General features: G+C 35.9%; 1 protein-coding gene across 3 annotated transcripts in view; it reads left to right on the forward strand.

The window, feature by feature from the left end:
• The first annotated feature begins 3,235 nt into the window (after positions 1-3,235).
• The window catches only part of LOC140788735 (glycine--tRNA ligase, chloroplastic/mitochondrial 2), a 53,989-nt gene continuing 34,283 nt past the window's right edge, over positions 3,236-22,941 (forward strand). For 2 of the 3 annotated variants that reach the window (XM_073138144.1, XM_073138142.1), the window contains exons 1-13: positions 3,236-3,583; positions 6,155-6,205; positions 6,510-6,577; positions 8,642-8,723; positions 8,809-8,872; positions 10,499-10,554; positions 10,786-10,863; positions 13,487-13,561; positions 14,243-14,313; positions 19,031-19,147; positions 19,246-19,347; positions 21,347-21,470; positions 22,852-22,938. In XM_073138144.1, the coding sequence (XP_072994245.1) occupies positions 3,320-3,583; positions 6,155-6,205; positions 6,510-6,577; positions 8,642-8,723; positions 8,809-8,872; positions 10,499-10,554; positions 10,786-10,863; positions 13,487-13,561; positions 14,243-14,313; positions 19,031-19,147; positions 19,246-19,347; positions 21,347-21,470; positions 22,852-22,938 (1,239 nt within the window). In that variant the 5' untranslated portion in view covers positions 3,236-3,319. The remainder of the gene's footprint in view (positions 3,584-6,154; positions 6,206-6,509; positions 6,578-8,641; positions 8,724-8,808; positions 8,873-10,498; positions 10,555-10,785; positions 10,864-13,486; positions 13,562-14,242; positions 14,314-19,030; positions 19,148-19,245; positions 19,348-21,346; positions 21,471-22,851; positions 22,939-22,941) is intronic. The other variant, XM_073138141.1, reaches the window with a different exon arrangement.

Genomic DNA, 22,941 nt, shown 5'->3' on the forward strand with positions numbered 1-22,941 from the left:
TGAAGGCTCTACACTTCGATGCGAGCATTAACAGGAAATCCTTTATCTCAATTTGCTAGTACCATTATAACTTAATCTGTTTAGTTATTTATACTCTCTTTTGTTCTTTTTGGCAGGGTCGTGATCTTTGAATAATAAAACAGAGGGCTCAATATTATTATTTGTTTTTTTCAAATTATTTATAATTTGTAATGTATTATGAACTTAATATTAGATGTTGGATGTTCAATGTTGATGATTGAATTGTGAACTTAAAACTATGTTAGATTTATTGTAATTGCCACATAATTATTAAATTTGAAAGTTGAAACTTAGAACTAAAATTAATATTTAGGCTTATTACTTAATGTTGGTTGTTTGTGGTTGAATTGGTGTATGAATTTGGTTTGAATTGAATTTATGGTTGAATACTTTGAATTGTTATTTTTGTGTTGTATAAGTTTTGAGTTTAAAATAAGTTATTTTTTTATATAATAGACTATTTATATAGGGTAAATTTGTAAATATTGATTTTTATATATGGTAAATTTTATTTGTACCGTGTTAAACGGGTTAACGTGTTGTGTTAAATGAGTTATCGTGTTGTGTTAACGGGTCATGTTAATACAATTCGTTTAATAAATAGGTTATCGTGTCGTGTTAACGGCTCATATTAAGATGACCCATTTAATAAACGGGTTGTTAAATTCATAATTATAATATTTGTTATGCCCAAATTATTAAATGTTAATATTTTATTTTAACTAATTAATGTATTTTAGTTATATGTAGACCTTTGGTCAATTGAATCTCATTTAATCACTATAAATGGTCAAATTTGGGCTCAAACTAAAATTAGGCTTAGTCACTACTAACCAACTGAATTTATCTTTCATCTTTCAAGTCATGCTTAAGTCAAACCATAATATATTAATCACTTTCTTCCTTATCTAAATCAGAATGAGTCAAAATTCCTTCTTTTTTTTTATCAAGCAAGAGATTTTCAGCAATCAAATCTCTCTCAAGTTGTAGAATTTTAGCAAGAAATCTTCACCTAATGCAGCAGATTTTTATCTCCAATTCAAGCAAAATTTCAGCAATAATTGCAGCAGTAAATAAATTTCAAATTCCTATTTGAGCTTTGAGGAGCAATTTCAGCTAAGCAAATTACCTACCTAATGTGTCAGATTTCTAACATATTTTATGCAGATTTTCATTAGATTTCATGCACATATTTAGTAGATTTTCAGCCGATTTGGAGCATATTTTTATCTCTAAGAAGTCTATAAATAGAGTGGTTGAGAGCTAGAGAAGAATGACTTTTCTTGTGTATTTTCTGTTAAGTTTTTTTTTTTTTAGGAGTTGTAGTTTAAAATTCAGCATTCAAACTTACAATTGTTTCAATTCAATTGGCAACAATAGAGCACATTTGAAGAAATTTCAATCTTTGTAAGTCAGCAAAGTTCATTTTTTCTCTTCTTTCAGCGTAATCTCTTATTTTTGGATTTTGATTTTGTTTTTGAAAGAAGTATTCTACAACTCTTTAGTGCTAAATCTCATGTTTATTTTTATTCAAGAAAAGAATTTCTAATTTTCTTAAGGTTGAGGATTAAGTTTGTTAAGAACATATTTCTTTTATTCTAAATCTCTTATGTGTTCTTAATTGCTAAATAGGTTCTTCTTTCGTCTACTTTAAATTTGTTGTTTAATATTTAGATATTAGTTATTTTTCTTAAAAAGGATAGATCTAATGATTTAAAATTCTTACTCATATTTTCTAAAATTAAAGGAAGAACATAATTTTTATGAAAATTGAATTGTTAATTCAAAGATAATCTTTCGATCCACTAGTGATTGATTTCTTGATGAATCGTAGAAAAAGAAGAGATTTATATTATCTAATAGAAATGTGTTATCTACAAGTGGATTCGAACACGCACGTGATCGGCGGGATTCCACTAAGATTAGGGATAGTTATTTATATTAGGGCTTCTTGCCTAGCCTCTATAAAGGTGTGAATGACAGCCAAAATCATTATGCGATTGGAATATTAGTTTCTTGCCTCTCTATCTTCTCTCTACCCTAATCTCCCTCCACCCTCTTCACCAACCTACCACGTTTACCATTGGCAAGGTCTCTCCTAACTTCTAATCTCCCTTATCTGTCGAGTTCTCCCTCTTCCTTGGGATCTCGACCACTTCTTCCCCTTCGTCTTTATCCCTTAAATAACATCACCCATCCATAACCCTAACTTTCACTCCACCCATCACCACCACCATCATCTGCACTAAATTATAATTTCGTCTCTATTTCAGTTCGAATCTGTGAAGGGCGTAAATACAAAAAATGTAGATCAGGGAGTTATGGATCGATTCCATTTGGTTTCATAATTTTCTGATTATGAAAGAATATTTAGTGAATATTTTCTCTCGGTTGCATGGGCTTATTCCTACAATAAATTGAGATCTTGAAGGAGTCATTCCGTAGCCTATCACGCCTTTTGTGCGTTTGAATGCGATCGTGCATGTTCGAACGCAATCGGTGGGATTTTAGCCAAAATCATTGTGTTATTGGAATATTAATTTACTGCTTCCTATCTTCTCTCTATTCTCTCTACCCTAATCTTCGTCCTCTATCTTCGCCAACCTGCCACCTCTACTATTGGCAAAGTCTCTCCTAACTTCTAATCTCCTTCGTCTGTCGAATCCTCCCTCTTCTTTGGGATCTCGACCACTACTTCCCCTTCGTCTATATCCCTTAAACAACACCACCCATCCACCCTCATCTTCATTAATCATCCAAAACCCTAACTTCCACTCCACCCGTTACCACCACCATCATCCGCACTAATTCATACTTTCGTCCTAGTTGTAGTTCTAATCTATGAAGGGTGTAAATACGAAAAGCGTAGATCAGGGAGTTATAGATTGATTCCATTTGGTTTCATAATTTTCTAACTACGGAAGAATATTTGGTGAATATGTTCCATCGGTTACCGGAACTGCTTCCGGCAATAAATTCAGATCTTAAAGGAATTGTTCTGTAGACTATCACATTGTTGGTTAGGTAGATTTATAGGAGAAGTAGCCTGTTCTAGTTTTGGTTGTTTAGTACACCACAATCTTTTTTTAAATTTATTAGGGCTAAATTATTAAAAAAAAACACTCGAAAATATAATTCTATAATTGGAAAGCCCATTTATGTTGATCGGAAAACTAAAGCGCTTTTTAGTGCAAATCGCCAGTTTCAGATAGGCTAAAAGCCACTAAGTCGGTTTCCGTATCTCTTCTTCGCGCACTCACCTTATCCTCCCCCCCCTTTCCCCCTTCCACCCTCCCAGATGGCTCTTTTCTCGTTCTCTTTGGCTCTCCCCGCCATTAAGCCGCACGAATCTCACCTCTCTCGCCTCGTCTTTCCCTGGAGAGCAAAACATAGGCACTTTCGAAATCCCTCTCTCCGCGGCTTTTCGCCCTCCTGTACTAGTAATGGCGCCTCGACCTCCGGCGTCGCATCTGCCGTTCCTCAATCCGAGTCGAAGGTTCCGGAAGGCGGCGTAAGAGCTTCTTCAGTTCTCACGTTTCAGCAGGCAATTCAGCGCCTTCAGGTTTGCGGCTGCTTCTTTTCGATGTCAGCTTATAGCGGATTCCAATTTGATCATGCAGTTTTCTTAGAAGTGAAGTATTTAAATTGAACCAAAAAGCTCTATTTGGGTCAAACAAGAGAATTTGGTACGGTCTATAGGAAAGATGTATGCAATTTGACAATTTATGGATAATATTAAAACATAATGTATAAAATGAAGAGCAAATTTTTTTTAGCAAAGAGACGTTTTGTGTTTATTGTGTTTTGCAACCTAGATATTTAATTTATCTACTTTGACTCGCTGAAGAAAACTGACCGGTTAGTTGGTCCGAGAGAGTCTGAACTTTTCCCTAGTAACTTTGACAATGCATGATAGATTTGATAAATTCCCTTAGCTTAAACTGACCTAAGCCTGTTAGCCTTGATTCTTTTGAGTTCAACGGAATCACTGGACTGGGTCAGGGATCCCTAAAGCCTAGTTCTGTAACCAAACACTTTTTTAATTTTTTTTCCTAATCATGGTCAGTCCCCACTAAATAAAAAAATGATAATATATAAATTCTAATGCTCTGTCAAATCGATTCCAATTTTACTGTTGATATGATTTAAATTTATTAATCTCGGGTCTTATCAATCTTCTCTCTCCCTTTCCTCTCTCTCTCTCTTCCAAAAAATAAATAATATTTTATTAGAAAAGTGCTCGTGTTTCACCATTGCTCACAAAAAGGTAACAGCGGAAAAAAGTATTCATAAAAACCGGTGAAAAAAGAATTAAAAAAAATTATTTAATATAATTTACTGATATGTTTAATATAATTGTAAAATGGCTAACTTGCAATTATATTTTATAAATTTAATAATAATATTTTAGTACTATTTGTATTACACATACTTAATTTTCCCCAAAAAACAAATATGTTTTTTTTACTTTTTAATGTCACATCAAAGTAATAATTACACCACCATTAAATATTCTCTTTATCTATTTATAACTTCCCTCAAAAATAAATATTTTATTCTCTAATTTTTTTAAAATTTATTAAGTCCACAATAAATGGTAGAGCAGTTGTAGACTTGTGAGCTTTAAAGCCCATAATAACTCACTTTTCTTGAGGAACCAAGGCAAAAACTTATGGTCCATCCGAGAACCGCGACAAACTTATCGGCCAGTTGAAGCAATTGATACTGCAATAGGAACTCCGAAGTTAGCTGCGGGAAATCTCTTTCAAGAGGAACAATCTATCCAAGTTACAGATCTATTGGACGGTTAGATCTCCTGCAGATCTCCTGGAAAATTCTGCCATAAGAAGAATTTGGACTGATCTTCAGATTTTGCACTCTAATTATTCTTGAACCTATCAAGTGGTATCAGAGCCAGGCTAACCTCGGATGTATTATTGATGACGACGGCTCGAGCGATGGCTTCTAGAAGGCAAACGGAAGATCTAAACATAACGGAGAAGGGTGCAAACATTGAAACACCAAGGCGTGAATCACGAAGAGCGGATCTTTCTGCGGAAAGTTCAATGACTTTTGTTTATTTTTTGTTTTAGAAATAGCTTTTGTTTTGGAAGAATAGGATTTCTGGCAGTCGCGTTCGACCGTAACTATCGAATGCCTGCATACGTTCGCAAAAACAGAGAACGTGTTTAGTGCGTTAGAACGCGTTCGAACGTGCCGTTCGAACGCCTGCACACATTTGTAATAACAGAGAACGCGAAATCCGCATTCGAACGCGTTCGGCTGCGTTCGAACGCAATCGACGAAATACATTATCTCAGGGTTATCTTTTAATTATCTTAGGATTATCTTTTAATTATTTGTTGATATTTTAGTCTCTAAATATGTGGAACGCAACCTAATTGAGGATTATTAATGAAATATTGGAGTTATCCTTCTCAACTCTATTTCTTTCCTCCAATGGCATCTAATCTTGGACGTTGTTTTCTTCCTCCCTCAATCTGATCATGCCCCCTTGCCTCTCAAGGATCGGTCAAGTCTCTCCCCCTTCGTCTAGCTTAATGCTCTACCCTACTACCATAGCCATCATCTTTCACAAAACCCAATCATTATTTCCCTATTCTATTATCCATGTTCCTCACGCCACCATCTGACCCACGGTCAATATTTTCCTCATAACTTTTGATCTACAAGTCCGATCGACGTGACTTCAGTTGCGTTGGATCCCTTATTTCAAGAGGAACAATCTATCCAAGTTACAGATCTATTGGACGGTTAGATCTCATAGATCTTCTCGAAAGTTCCGCCCTAAGAAGAATTTGCGTTGGTCTTCAGATTTTGCACTCTGATTATTCCTGAACCTATCATACGGATCCTGATCTCTCACCTATACAGATTGCAAACCTCACAATTATACTGTAGAACACTGTATATCTATTACATTCATGGGAAATGATGTTAGGAATAAGAATGAAATCTTCAATATAGAAGTTTCCAACTTTCTTGTAAAATGTTTAGTAAATTGGTAGTATCAATATCAATGTTTGAGGCTTTGAGCTGTAACCTAACAACAGTTTGTCATGCTCCTTTATTCATCTACAAACATAACCCTGTACAAACTTCTAAATTGCAGGAATATTGGGCTTCTGTGGGATGTGCCATAATGCAATGCAGCAATACAGAGGTAATGCGCAGTTTCTTTTCTAATTGTACATTACCCATAAAGTTGTTCTCAGGCTCTAGGCAAGTGATGTAATTATTTTGAGACAACACTTGTTAATACTTATAGGTTTTACACATACCTTGGAAAGGCATAAGCTCATCTTAGCCCTATTATTTTCCCAGTGATGGAATATGTGATGTTTATTTACTTGATGATGAGTTACCATTATTGCTTTTTAAAATAGCTTTTCTAAGTTTTGATTTTTTGCATCTTATGATAATCAGTCAAGTTATTGTGGTTTTAAAAACTGCGAATTACCTGTCAGGTTGGAGCTGGAACAATGAACCCCTTGACATTTTTGAGAGTATTAGGTCCAGAACCATGGAATGTTGCGTAAGTATGCTTTGCATTTCCTTACTTCTATTAATTGGTATGTTATGCTATTAAGGGATTATAACCAAGTCTGAGACAAATGCTTTGCATTTCTTTACTTCTATTAATTGGTATGCTTTGATATTGAGGGCAGTTCTTTGGAAACTCGACTGTACCGCAGTCTAAGACATATGGTACTTTCCTAATATTATGTTTAGCATTCAATTTTCATCTGTATGTTTTGTCCATAGAGTGCAGCTCTTCAGTCGGGAAGGCTCCTTGCATTGATTGATTAGATGTAGTGCTATCTAACTCATCAATTCTCTAAAGCAACGCTTTAGATGCAGTTTAACAGTATGTTACTATGTGCAATGAGTATCACTTTTGGTGCCACAGATTTGAGTGGGAGATGAGAGCCTCCCCTGTAGGCCTAGCTAATCTGAGAATCATCGAGAGGGGACAATCATATCACTTTGTCTAGTTTAAGTGAAGATCTGCTAGATGATCACCTAATGCATTGTTAATGAAAATATAAGAGACAAGTAGTTAGTGGACTCTTGTAGAGAGGCGACGATATGCTTATCTCCTTTCTCAGATTGGGCTCCATGGCATGAGAAGCGTGTTTTTTAGTACGTTTTTTTTGGATCTCCACTATACTGTACATTTGATTACCTATACAACACTATGATTGGAGTTTGTTATTGGGTATTTTCAATCTTAAGTTGACCGTCTTCGTGACTTAGTTAATTGATTATGTAGTGACTAGTTTGATAAAGAAATATAGGCTGCATTGCAAAGTCTAAAAGCCCAACTACATAAACCCTACTGACAACTCTTTCCTTTGTACTATATGACAGCATAAAATTTTGTGCCAAGTAGCCAAACCATGATAAATATTTCCTATAATATTCATGTACCCAGATAAAAGAGGAAGGAAGTTGCACATTAACAAACTAAAAGAAAATTTTCCATGGACATGAGCCAGGAAGGAGAGATGCTGTGAAGTATGTCTTCTCTATTTCAGTGAATAACTGCTTATATGGGTCAATGGTCCATCATTACTAATTAAGGCAAGTGCTAGTAAGACCATTCATCACTCGGGGTTAAGACATTCAAATGGAACCATGGATGGCTGTGCCGTGCCGACGGTGTACCGACACATGGCACGAGGGCACCCCTCCTAGTAGCTTCGCCGCAACCTTGTTGTCGAGTTTGCTGTCGCCAATTTACCGCTCGTCGCTTGAGTTCACACCCCTATCGGGTGCCCTAGCTCGAGGGACGAAGGAAGAGAGAGAGAGAGAGAGAGAGAGAGAGAGAGGGTCGGTTTAAAAACTTAAGTTGTGGATCCGGACGGGGGTGTGAACTTGGGAGACGACGAGCGGTGAGCGACGACAGCGACTGCGAAGGTGAGTAGTCCCTTACCTTTTTCTCTCCCTCTCTTACGGCAGGGCCGGTGGTCGGCACGGTCTGTGCCTGTGACACGACCATCATTGAATGGAACTAATTCAAGCCTTTTTTGAAGTTAATTTGTACACAGGGTTCGTTTTTTTTTTTTTTTTTTTTTTTTTTGAGTGCATGTACACAGGGTTCGTTAGTTGAGATGTTTTCTGTATACATAGCGATTATTTTTTCAATCCTTCAATTTTGGCTGCCTAATTTAATCATCTCAGGGAATGCTAATTTATTAATTTGGTGTTAGGTATGATGCACTTTCCATCAGTTCTCTCTATAAGGGTATTTTTGTTTAATGCGAAGTAGGAAAGGAAAGTGATAATTTTTTGGAAAGTGATGACTTTCACCGAACAATATGTGCAAATACCAGAAATTTTTACCACTTTCTTTCCTCCACTTCTTGTCAACCAAACACACCCTAGAGGAAAGAAGTGGATGAAGTCCAAGATTTGCACACATCGTTATGTATTATTTGATTAATCATGTTGCTGATCCTTACGTTCTTTGGGATGTGTCTACACATTGTTATCTTATGCTATTAAATCTTTACTTTCTTTTGAAGTGTTGGATAAATGAGTTTGACCTTTCAGTTAATATATAATGTGAACACAATACTAAAATATTTTGTTTCAGGTATGTGGAGCCAAGTATACGACCTGATGACAGCCGTTATGGAGACAATCCTAATAGACTTCAGCGCCATACTCAATTTCAGGTCCAATTTGCATTCCATTTGCACAAATGCTTGCATAGCTTTCATGCAGATTGGTTTTAGCTGTTTGGGCATGGCTCTCGTGCAGGTCATCTTAAAGCCCGATCCTGGAAATTCACAAGATCTCTTCCTTCGTAGCCTTTCAGCATTGGGTATGTTGTTGGTATTTTATTCTTTTTGGAAACAAAGTACAATTAGATAGTTCTGCAGTATTATAGTATCACCAATCAATTTGTGCAAATTGTGGTTGTGCATCTTCTTTTATTTTAGTTGCTTATGAATTGTTGAATACTCTTTGTATTGAACATTTGTCTTGTAGCAAACTTTAGTAGATCATTGTTCTTCTTTCTGATTGGGCCGTGGCCATGCTTGAATTTTGAAGTTATTATTTGCTAAATTATTATGTAGTATTTTTGCTATAGAGGAAGTCGAGATGTCAGTGAGCTAATGGTGGCAACCTTAATCATTGGATATTAAGAGGGTGTACCCAATTTAGTATCATAATTTGAAGTTTCCATTCATTCTTCTGAAAGAGCAAAACAGACTTTGAGGTTCATTGGCTTCTGCTTTGTTTCCAGTAGGGTTTTTAGTGGCTTTTGCTTTCGATCATTTTTAACATGTAAAAAGTTTGAAATTCTACATAATCAAAAAATAAATAGATGTAATATTCGAACTAACATAGTATGATGGAAATAGTCGGAAAAATGGTGGATCATGTAGGTGGTATCGTCATGGTGCAAAGATGAAGTGGTGAGAAGTGTGGTGTGTACAACAGAAAAAGGTAAGTTTTTCTATCATTGAATGATTTAAGTTTGCTGGGGATGAGATAATGAATCATATCCGCAAAACTTACTGAAGGTTTAGGATGAAAGTTGTGGATGGTGTGCAGCAGAGCAGGGTCCTCAAGAGAAAGAACTTCATTACATAGAGATGTTTTTATGCTGGTTGTTCAATATATCTAAGGAACAATGTGATGATGTAAACTGTATGCATTCCTTCTCTTAAATTTACCCTAAACCAGTTCGATTGCTGGTACACATATTTCAGCTTAAACTTTTGGGTCAAATAATTAGTACAGTTACTTTTCTCAGAAAGGACGTCTGAACCATTATGCAATTTGAGGACTAATATCTTCTGCATTTTCTGTAAAGTGAAAACAGCCCTTCCCAACCTCTGCTTTCACAACAAGAACTTGTCACTATTTTTCTGCCTTGGTTTTTTTTGTCAGAAAGAGTAAAGGAAAGTATCTCATATTTGTTAAGTATTGTCCTTTTTTTTTGTTGAGGAAAGGCTAATGAGCACATATTTATGTGTTGAATAGCACTTAATCATGCCTTTGCAAGGTATAGAACTTTTTGTTGGCTAATCGATGGACATATAGCATGAAAAGCTGCAATACTTTGAAACTTTGTAAAACTAAAAATGCTATTTATTCTCTATTAGTTCAGTTGAGAGTTGAGATGTAGATAGCATGCTCATTTGTATATGTTTGTTGTCCTGTTGACTAGTATATGTTTACTAGTAGAATCCTCTGTTTTAGGAAGAAAAATGATTGCAACATGTTATAGAGATAGTTTCTTTATAAAAGTTATTGGAAAGATGTGTTGTCTCACTGTGTCACATCCATCTATGTGGTGGAGTGATGAAATGCAAGACCTTAAGAGTGATGAAATGCAAGACCTTAAGGCCAATTCATTTAGCCTCATTTAATTATTCTTATATGAAGAAGTTAATTACTTTATTGAGTGGTTAAAAGATTGTTATGATATGCATCTCAGGAATCAATGTTGCTGAGCATGATATTCGCTTTGTGGAGGACAACTGGGAAAGCCCGGTACACTGAACTCTTCTAGCTTGATTCTCTTGTCAGTTTTGTCTCAAGCATAGATGGTTTCCAGTTCAAATATTTACAAGATAAAGTCAACTTTGTTTATTTATTCTATCCTTTGATTGATTTAGTGGTCACCAATTTAAAGGATCTCTGAGACTACTTGCATGGAGAAACATATTTAGTTACGGCAGATGTTTCTATATGCTAAAATGTTACCACAATTAACCTTTGCAGGTTCTAGGTGCTTGGGGGTTGGGATGGGAAATATGGATGGATGGGATGGAAATTACACAATTCACATATTTTCAGCAGGTATGCCCTTCTGCATGTGCTCCTTTTACAAAATATAATTTTCCTAAGGGTCAGTTTGAATGGATCCAAATGTTGTGTGATTCATAGGAATTTGGCATTCCTATTGGAAAGGAGAGGTAGATAGGAATAATTTCCCAAAGGGTGTTCAGGAAGCATTTTAGATGGAGGCTTCCCTCTAGGAAAATTCCTCTTCATTAGGAAAAGAAAAATCCAGTCTGATCATGTTTTCTTATCCTATCCTCCACTTCGCATTCTCTATTCTTTGAATTCCAATGCAGCCCCTTTTTCCTTCTCCCTTTCCCCCCTTTATTCTCCTCTCACCTTTTTTGGCAAGTGTCCGACCACACCTCATGCTGAACTATTGGCAATGACCAACGACCCCCTCTAGAAGTAGCTGTGATCGCATTGACATCGCCTCTCTTAAGCTACCTCTCCTATGACGGTATGAGCCTCTCACGATCCCCTTGGATCCCATCATTGCCACCCTCATCTTCTTCCTCTCCATTGTCCTCCCCAAAGTTTCCTCTATGGCTCTACATCAGATAGAAGCTTTTCCTCCTATCTGTAGTTGCAATAGCTAGTTCTTATCATGGATGGCCGTGCTGTGCCAGTATTGGCACGACACATGGCACGGGATGTGCTAGTGGCACACTCCAATGCCGACCAGCACACATGTCGTGCTGAGCCGGTCATTGTGCTTTATGGAGCCATCTTTTAAATTTTTTATTTATTTTCATCAATCATTAACAAATCAACTAATCAATTGATCATTTAGAAGGCTTAAATAAAATTGGCGATAATGAGACCAGAGATGATAATGATGATGGTTATAGTGATGTTGATAATAACAAGACTTAGTCTGGTGGCGGTGATGACAGAGATGAGACATGCATCTCTGTTACACAATTTTCTCAGAGAAGCATTCTTTTTACAGAGAACTTCAGTCTGTAGGTAACAAGATATCAGGAAAGGTGCACCCATAGGATGATATGTGTTCATTATAATTACCATCATATTAGTCACACCCAAGGATTCTAGTTTCGGCCGATCCCGATCCAGGCCGAAACCAGCTGGGATCGGCTGGTTTCGGCCTGCAGTAGCAGACTGCAGGCGGCTGCAGCAGGCAGCTGTCACAGAGAGAGAGAGAGAGAGAGAGAGAGAGATTAAAAAAAAAAGAGGGTGAGAGAGAGATTAAAAAAAAGAGGGTGAGAGAGAGAGAGAAAAATGAAGAGAGAGTGAGGGAGAGGGAAAGCTTAAAAAAAGAGTGAGAAAGAGAGAGAGAGAAAGATAGGAAAAAAAAGTATGGGAGAGAATGAATATTTCAGACTAACAGTTAGAGGGATAGGAAAGAAGAGAGGGAGGAAGAGAGATTTTTATTTTTTAGGCTTTATATGTAAGTAATTATTATTTCTTATTTTCTTATAATTTTTTCTAAATTTTTAGAAATTTCTCAACATTTTTAATAATATTTAGAATTTTATTTAATTAAAATAGTCTGATCCGATTTAGGCGGCCGATATAGCCGATACGTATCGTTTTTCTAGACGGCCGATCCCGATCCGGATACCGATTTTTGGAACCTTGGTCACACCCACAAAAATCAGAAAACTATTATTATATTTTATATCCATAATCTGCATATGTTTATGGTGTGTCTGTGTTTGTGCTTGTGTTGGTGCTGTTCATTCCCGTGCATGTTCAATATCCATATCATATCGTTGGAGAATTATAAAATTTTTATTTGTATTAAGACTATGTGAAACGTTACAATGAGCAATACTATTAGTGATGAATTTTGAAGAATATCAATAATATTTAATGCAATATTCTCATGTTATTCTTATGTTGACAAATGAAGTATTTGATTCTCTGTCATTTTACGTTCAAATAAATATTAATTTTAATTATTAAACTATTATCAATTAATATTATGCGTTCAATTATATTATGGAGTGTCCCATCATTAATATTAGTTTTAATGAATATCTTCAATCATAGTATGTGTTGAATAGTATTTATATTTAATTGTTGTTTTATCTTTAATAAAATATGTCATTTACAAAAATAATATAAAAATAAAATATTATAATGTAGGTTTTAAACTTTTAATATATAAAACCAAAAATCAAAGATTGACATATTGAAGACTGAAAAAATATCTTTATCCTAAAAATTTATTAAAAATATTATAAATGCGTGCTACTGATACGTAGGGGCGTGCCATTGGCACGGCAGGGCATGCTAAGGTGTGTTGCTCGGGACGCTCCGTGCCGACTGACACGACCATCGTTGGTTCCTATGGGCTAAATCTGAATGAATTTTAGCATATGATGCCATATAGGCCTTAAATGTTTGTTCTTTCTGCTCTTTTTTTTTCTTTATTCATGAAACATCTCTCTAGATATACTCATGAAGCTAGTTTTCTTATGTTTTTACTTGACACTAGTTGTGGTAATGGACTAATCATTGCTTTGAGAATTATGCCACCATTCCATCTCAATATGAGGATGTGTAGTTGAGTTAGAGATGTCTTCCTTTGAGTCTTTCAGTTTAATGGTAAACTTATTTGGCCACCACTTTTGAATTATACTAGTGATTACATTTAATGCATTTATTTCTGTAGGCTGGAAGTCTTCAACTGCAGCCTGTTTCTGTTGAAATAACTTATGGCCTCGAACGCATCCTAATGTTACTTCAGGTAAGTAGGCCAACAATGCTTTACTACCTTCTTAGGCTACAAAAGCACCCTATCAGCTATGTGAACAGCTATCTGATGATTTTCACACTGCACCTGCTATAATGTTTAGTAAATATGTACTAAATACTTGCATATTTTAATGTGATTAACTGTTATATATATAGAGCACTTACTCTAGAATGTTGCATGTGAAATATCCTACCACCACTAATTCGCCTAACAGATGATTCTCAGTTGGTAATTTATATATTATTGGTTCATTATTGTGCCATTTATTTTCTCTGTAAGATATAATGAAGGATGAGAGATATTAATATTTATTTTGCTTTTATTCAACTCTTCTACTTTTTCGCCTCAGATGTTCATTGTATTATATTCATTCTTTAAAAGCAACATATATAATTTTGTTCTACTATGATCACCCATGTTTTGGGCTTTGTACCTGCTAATATATGTTTAGCAGGTTGTGCTAGAACTCTTTATTTAATAGTTTGTTGTTATAACATTCTAATTTTGTTCCTATTTTTCTGTTAGACAGTCACAATTCTTTGTATAAATTCAGTTAAAATTTTCCTTGACCAACTATTTAGTTTCACTGGTCAATTTTAGAGAACTCTTCTCTGTTCCTTGTAAACATTTTTGAAAGAGCTGACCTTACTTTTAATTAGATATGATTGGCAGGGTGTAGATCATTTCAAGAAAATACAATACGCTGATGGGATTACATATGGAGAACTATTTTTGGAGAATGAGTAAATTACTTACTGAGGAATTTCAGAGCATATTATTGTCATTCATTTTATTGTCTATAACTTCATATAGACACTTTTTGCTATCTATTACTTTTTATTTTGTTTTTCTTCCTATCTGGTCTTCTGGGTATTAGAATGGGCATTTATTATATTCTCGATCTCATGAAAAGTTTCTTGAGCCTCACATGGTTTGGACCTTTTGGTAATGTCGAATTGGTACAATTCTAAAATTGCATAATCTGTTTGAGATATTCCGCTATTTGGTAAAGATACTATGGTTGACCCAAGTTTATTTTATTCTGTCTGTATACATGACAATACTGTAGGACAGTAGTACCACAGTAGTATGTTAAAACAGATTTGAGGTTCAACTCATGTCGGATTAGGGCAAGATGTAGAATATGATTTCATTGAAGGACTACCCTAGGTTAGAGGACATTCAGTTATAATAGTGGTGGTCGATTGATTGACGAAGAGTGTGCACTTTTCAGTTCTAGCGCACTCGTACACTGTAAAGAAGGTAGCAGAAATTTTTGTGAAAGAAATAGCTCGGTTGCACGACATGCCGAGATCTATAGTTTCAAACCGTGCCCCGATCATAAGCCACTTTTGGCAAGAATACTTCAAGCAGCAAGGGACTGAAGTCAAAATGAGCTCGGCGTACCATTCTCAGATAAAAGAGCAATCCGAAGTGGTTAATCGTTGCCTTGAGCAATATTTGCAGTATTTTGCTGGAGAGCAACTCAAGAGATGGCTAACTTATCTTCCTTGGGCTGAGTACTCGTACAACACGGCTCACCACGCCGCAATTGAGATGACACCCTTTGAGGCCGTCTATGGATGCGCACCTCTTACATTGTGGTTCTATGACTGATCGAGTCCACCGGACTGTTTCGACATAAATGAGGTGCTATCGGAATGAGATGAAGTACTCAAGCGGCTTAAGCTTCACTTAGCAGCGACACATAACCGAATGAATCAAGTGTATGACCACAAGCACTAGGATCGAATCTATGAAGTGGGTGATTGGGTCTATGTTTGACTCTAACCGTATCAGCAAGTCTCGGTACAACCCATTTAGAACAAAAAATTAGCCAATTGTTTCTTTGGACCATTTCAAATTCAAGAGAAGGTGGGTGTTGTAGCATATAAGCTGGACTTGCCCGAGTTGTCTCGAGTTCACGGTCTTCCATGTGTCTAACTTGAGAGCACGAATTGGACTGATTGAACAGGTTGCGACAGATTTACCCGGGCCCGAAACGGAGGCGATTGAGCCCACCAACGAAAAGATCTTAGCACAAAGAAGGGTCAGACGTGATGGAAGATTGATCACAGAGGTGTTAGTGGGCTGGGCAGGACAGACATTGGATCAAACCACTTGGGAACTTGGGATGACTTTGATGGACCGCTTTCTCGATTTTGAACTTTGAGGACAAAGTGAGTAGAAGTATGGTGGAGTGATGTGATTCGAATTGGACCGAGCCATCTCATGCACTGATACGACCTGGGGCAGGCCAAGTTGTCTCGAGCTAGATCCATTTTCAATTTCTTATTTTTCTTGATAAATAAGATTTCTGGTTACGATGTTTGAATGCCAAGAAGGGGCGTTCAAACACATGTAAGTCGTTCGCAAATACAGAAGCACTGGTTTGGCCATTTGAATGTCGTAACCAGAAACCTTATTTATCAAGAAAAATAAGAAATTAAAAATGGATCTAGCACGAGATGACTTGGCCTGACCCAGGTCGTATCAGTGCATGAGGTGGCTCGGTTTAATTCGAATCACATCACTCCACCATACTTCCGCTCACTTTGTCCTCAAAGTTCAAAATCGAGAAAACGGTCCATCAAAGTAGTCTCAAGTTCCCACGACGAGAATGATTGTATTAAAGTTAGTTTTTTTTAGTTGGTTAGTTGTTAGGCTAGCCTCTAAATATGTGGAAGATAGCTTCATTAATGATTATCAATGGAAATATCAGGTTACCTATCTTCTCTCCTCTAATTTGAAGCTTCTCCCTCCTTGCTCAATCCCTATCCACACGATATCTTTTTGTCGGTTACCTCTAGTCTATTTCGACCATTGGACCCTCCCTTCTCTTTGGGACACCGACACTTTCTCCCCTCTTCTTTCACCCTATTGTACCATGTGCAAATCGTACATAGAACCCACGTCCAATCCATCTTCATCTCCACCTTCATCATCACCACCCGTCATCAACATCTCCACCCAATCTTTGCCAATTTTAGCCCTAACTACAGTCCGAATCTGTGAAGGGTGTAAGTAACAAAACATAGATTAGGAAGTTACAGAATGAACCCACCTAGTATTGTAATTCTGCTACAGAGAATATTTAGCGAATATTCTCCTCTGACTGTGCTGATTGCCTTCCTGCAGATGAACTCAAACCGGTAGTCGAGATCGGGTCATAACAAATAATTAAATAAATTAACTAGATATCTAGTTAGGGTGGTTGGGTGTGCCCTGACCCACTTCCATTGCCTTAGTTCAATGTGATCGGGCTCGTCCTGGACAATTCGTGTCATAATAACCCTATTTTTGAATACAAACACTATTCATCAAAATTAAATCTTATACCACACACTAACTCAATTACTAATTTACTCTTAATATCTATCCCAACAACCCAGTGTATTGAAAGGCGGCCGCGGATTGCGGGCGGTCACCCTACCGCCTAGCGCCTAGGCGGAAGGCGGGCTACCAAGGCGGACGCCAAGGCGGTGTAGTATTTTAATATATAAAAATTAAAAATAATTATATATGTTACATAATATATTCTAATATAACTAAAAATTAATACTAAGATTACAAGTAGCCAAAATAGAATCATAACTAATCCTTTTTTCTCATTTAACAATCACTGAGATCCTAAAAAAACAAGAAAATTAAAAAAACCCCACACTACCCTTCAGTACTACTTCAAATGCCAGCCTATCATCCATTTATAGTAGGGCTAAAATTGGAAATATAGGAAAAAAAGCTTGAAAAGGAGGGAAGTAGAGAGCGAGAGACAGCTCAGCAACTTGTCGTCGGAGAGAGAGAAAGCTGCAGCGAAAGAGCGAGAAGGGGCAACAGATGCAGATGAGCTCGTGCTATCGCTTGTCGCTGCTGTCGTTGCCGCTTGCGCTATCGCTGCCGCTCGTGCTACTGTTGCCACTTGCCGTCGCTGCCGCTCATGCTTCTGTTGCCGCTTGCCGTCGTTGCCGCTCGTGCTACTTTTGCTGCTTGCCGCCGCTCATGCTGCCGCTTAGGGCAGAAAAGGAGGATCGAGTGAGAGAGAAGACTGAGGAGATCGATATTATTTTCTTTTTTAAAGTTTGCCAGAATCCGACTCATGTATGTAGACCCAACTCGTGTATATCGATCCGACCCGCGTCTAGTGGGCCACCATGCACCAAAGCGAGCCGCTAGGTGCCAAAGCGGCCCGCCCCAAGCACTAATGTGGCCTGCCCGCCTTTGGCAGGCCGCATTGCTACTTTGCGGGGCGGCCAATGCGCCGCCCCGCCATGGTGGCCGCCTTTACCGCTTTTCAAAACACTGCAACAACCTACTTTGTATCAAATCAAAGGGTATTCATAGTAATTTCATAAAAATCAAACACTCTTTTCTCATCTTTTCCTTCACTTTATATTACATTAAAGATGATTATTATGAACACAAGAATAATTATTCTTAGAATAAATATTTTATTTTAAAAATAACAAAAAGAAATACCTATTCTAGAATTGATCTTATTTTTAAAGTAAACGAGGCCTAAGGGGCTGAATCATATCATAGTATGGTAAATATCAATGTTTCCTACTCTCCCTGCAAAAGAAATATTGTTTCCTTGTTCTTACTCACATAAGTGCATGCTTGTGACTATATTTGATTTTCTAAAAAGTAGGTGACAATTGCTTGTACATGGCCATGCTTCTAATATGGTCAACTTTTTCATTTACGTACTGATGGATGTGTAATGCACAAATGGATGGTAGATTACATGGTCTCATCATGTTTTGCATATTGAATATTTGAACTTGGTATGAAGAAAGGTTGTTGATGTTGATGGATTATGAACTAATTGCAACAGATTGTTCACAATCGCTTAGTGTAAAGAAGGGTTTGCGATGGAAGATTATTAGGAAAAAATGAGAAAATGGGAAGGAGAAAAGAAGAAATAAAAAGAATAGATGCACAGTCTCCTTCCTGAAGTCTTTGCACTAATTACTTTTTCCACTGAAAAACCATTTCTTAATGAGAAGTTTTGGAAAAGGGAAAGTACTAGTTGGACAAACTACTAATTGAGTCCTTGTAGCAGTTAGTGGTTTCTCTTTCTATTGGAAATGTTTTATCTGTCATTGTGAAACAATATTTTATATAGAATTACCCAAACATGTCATAGATGGTATCGTAGAATTCCTGATAAACTGTCATGGTGGATGTACTGTATCTCTATTTTCTGAGGGATACGTTGAAATTGTAATATGTGTTGTTGCAGACTTTTACCAATTTGGAATGTATATATTAGTGATTTATTTTGCAACATATGTATCGTTGAATCATGGTTACATCATTATTGTTAAAAATCATGACCTGCATCTATAAATTGTTAGAATCATTCTATCATCAGTTATTGTTTAAATTTTTAAGTTGGTGGTATCAAATAGTATTTTAGATATGCAGTACTCAGACTATTTTATCATTTTCTTGATGTAGGAAGGAGATGAGTGCATACTATCTAGAACATGCCAATGTTGATTATATTCAAAGACACTTTCAGAGTTCCGAAGAAGAGGCTCGCTCATTGCTTTCACTTGGGCTTCCAATTCCTGCGTATGCTTATAACTGAATTTCCACTTGAGTATTCTTTACCAAAAGCAATCCAGTCTTGCCACTTTGTTAAAGTTAACTATTGCTTTGCAATTTGTTAGGTACGATCAGCTTCTGAAAGCTTCTCATGCTTTTAATATTTTAGATTCTCGAGGCTTTGTTGGTGTAACTGAGCGGGCTAGATATTTTGGTCGCATGCGCAGGTGAATTATTTCCTCCTCTACTTTTATATCTTTTAGTATATCTCTTTGGGAATCAATATTAATTTTAGCTTTAGTCATAGTTTGAACTTTGAACTGGATGAATATTCAAATTTGCTTGTCTAATAGTTATGTTTTAGTGCATTAACTTCAATATTTGTGTTCTACCTTTTCCCTTTTCCTCATGTTTTGATGTGAACCAAGCTAGGTCAGATTATATCATGAGGACATTGGGCTCGATGGATTGAGTCTAGTTATTTTATTTATTCTGCTTACGTGGTTAGTCAGAGTCTTAGTAGGTTAGAATTTAAATAATTAGCTAAGTTTACTTCTGCACACTTTTGGAAAAATATTCATAAGATATTCATTCAACGTCCGAATAATATAAAACAAGTTGGATAAGCTCTATGATGCCATTATTTAGAACTTTATATTCAAAGCTTCCTTAGATTTGGACTCTATCTGTGGTAGAAAGAAGAACTAATTCGAGAAGGATAAAAAAGACTGATTTAGCTAAGCCCTTAAGGCAAATTCTAGTACGAGGCAATTTAGGACTAGTATATATATATATATATATATATATATATGTGGAGAGCAGCCCTAATTCTGAGATGATATTGATAATGGTGTTGATAATGGTGGTGCTGATAAAGATGAGACTCAATCTGAGATTGGTGCCGCTGATAATGGAGATAAGATATGCACTCCTACACAACCTTCTTAGAAAGATATTATTTTTATTAAAAAGAAAAACTTCACATATGCCACCGAAGATCAAGATTACGGGGCTATATCTAGACAAGAATAAGGTAGAATTTATCAGAGATAGAAGAAAGAAAAGGATCATCTCAAATTCAATATGATTACAATCAAATGAGAGAAAAACTTAAATCTATAGGTAGTAAGATATCATGGGAGATGTATTTACAGGATGATATGAGTTTATCATTATTGTCATCATATTAATCACATCCAACAAAGTCACAATAACATCCTTATTATATTCTATATCCATATTCTGTATATGCCTATGATGTATTTATGTTGGTGCCGGTTATTTCTGTGTATGTTTAATATTTATATTATATCATAAGAGAATTGCAAAATCCATATTTATATGAAGTCTATATGAGACATTACAATGAGCAATGCTATCATTAGATGAATTTGAAGATTATCAATAATATTTGATGCAATATTTGATTATTTTCATGCTATTCGTGCATTGACAAATTAAGTTTTTAATCCTTTCCATCATTTTATGTTCAATTAGGTAATAATTTTTATTATTGAACTATTATTATTTAATTATTGTATTCAATCATATTATGTATTCAATCATATTATGTGTTAAGGATAAAAAACTAATATAGTCTTTAATATATATGTTCCTACCTCAAGTGAAGGATTGATGTGCCGAAGACCTAAAAATATCTTTTAATACACTAAATTTTTAATTAAAAATATGTTAAAAGCATGCCGATGTGTGCCAGTTGGCACTCTCCATGCCTTCGGCTCAACCATATTCTGTTGTGGTGGTATTCTGAAGTTGTAGCCTAATCAATTAAATGAAGTCCCATTAATATAAATGTAACAATTATGGAAAAATCAATATCTAATAACCCTGAGTCATGCCATCGAGTCATGCCCCATGAGCTTGAGGATGTTCTATTGTTACAACATATTTCCATCTCCCATTCATCGAATAATTGATCACTAACTCATGGCTACAGATTACAGCCTCTGGGGTACTCTATGTATGCTCTTCTTTTATTGGGTAGGTCCTCTACAAAGCTCTACTCTTCACCTAAATTATGTGCTGTAATGGTTATAGTTTGGACTTTGTAGATTTCTGTGAAATGAAAAATCATTCTCTGAGATGATCATTGTAGACCTGATGTAGTTATATAATTCTGAGTTGAAATATATCTGTTTTGCATAAATGGATTTATGTGTAACCGCTTCTCTTTATCTCTTATTAATTATTGGCTTTCTTAATCAGTCTTGCTCGCCAATGTGCTCAGTTATGGGTGATGACACGTGAGAATCTTGGCCATCCTTTGGGCATCTCTTATGAAGCAAATAATCTCGTCTATCGCAGCTCTCTTGAAATGGATTTAAGAATGGTTTGATCTGTAAAATTTTATTGGATCTGCATAACTTAAAACAATGCCTATATTGTTGGTCTTTTTGCTAGGCATATGTTGTATATAAAGATTCATGTTTCTGTTACTGAATAGAGCAATTCCTACATTATAGATCTTTGTTTACTGAAGTGACATCCATATTCATTATTCACATTTATAGTTTGAATCATTGAATGTATCTGGTGTTTCCTAGTCTTATCTTACATTTTAGAAATTATTTGCATGGAACAGCAACAATGGAGCTTTGATACGAACAAGTTGCATGCAAGAATGCTATTTAAACTTTTACAAGTCTTATTATTGCAGATGTGTAGAAATTAGCTATTTGTGCTCTGAACGTTACAATGACATTTTAGGGCAGTTTGGCTTGATGTAATAGAACTTTCACACATATGAAGTGTAACATAGGAATTAGTTTTTAGTTATGTAGATCCTGTGAAATAACCTTTCCAATGGCTAAATTAGGCCCATCTGCTGCATCTGGATGTCCACTTTAATTAAGTGGATGTCAAAACACATTCTCCTAATTTTTTAATGGGAAGAAAAGAGGGAAAATATAACACATGTTTTATTAATTTCTCATTTAACACTACAAATGGTGCATTTTGAAATACAAGAAACCAAATGGCCTCTATATTAGTTCTGGTTCCTGAATATGCACATGACATCGTCCCGTCATCATGAGGAATTTATCTTTGTCATATAAAAAGAGGTGATGTTTCTAGCCATCATTTGTGTTGAAACTGTGTTATCTATGGTTGACTATGATGAACATTTAGTGATAACATATTTTCAACAGTTACAAATCGTGTCATTTCTAGTTATGCATATATAACATACCAATCTCTGCTAGGACCACCATTGACTTTTGTTGAAAGAAACTAACAAGGCACACTGAAAAGTTAGTAGATATGTAGATTAAGAGCAGAGCAAACATAATTTGTTTATCACAGGACAATGGGCAGGAGAAATATTTAGTCAAAATGAAAATATGGGATTATATGTTGGGACATTGGAAAAGAATAACATAAAAATTAGAACTAATGCAGATTTAGTCAAAATGAAAATATGGGACTATAGGACTATGTTGGGACATTGAAAGGTTGGAGAGGTGTAAACAAAATTAGAACATTGAGTGATTGACTAATGACAGTTTATTCAGATTGTGACGGTACATGTTGCCATAACATAATAATTTGGAAGGAAGGTTACTACTATCTTTGAATTCACATTAGATATAAGGCATTTCAGTTTGAATATATAAATATGTTCTGGTTACACTACTTAATCCTATGTTCAACATTGCTTTTGACATTTTAAAGATCTATTATAAGATTTCTCCTATCATTGACATACTTAGGAGTTGATGGAGCAAGTTCGGCAATTTGTTCTTGAAATTGGAACAGAAGAGATGCCACCTCATGATGTATTAGCAGCAAGTGAGCAAGTA

The sequence above is a fragment of the Typha latifolia genome, chromosome 5 (genome assembly GCF_019914945.1).
Source record: "Typha latifolia isolate L0001 chromosome 5, TyphaL0001v2, whole genome shotgun sequence".
Lineage (NCBI taxonomy): Eukaryota > Viridiplantae > Streptophyta > Magnoliopsida > Poales > Typhaceae > Typha > Typha latifolia.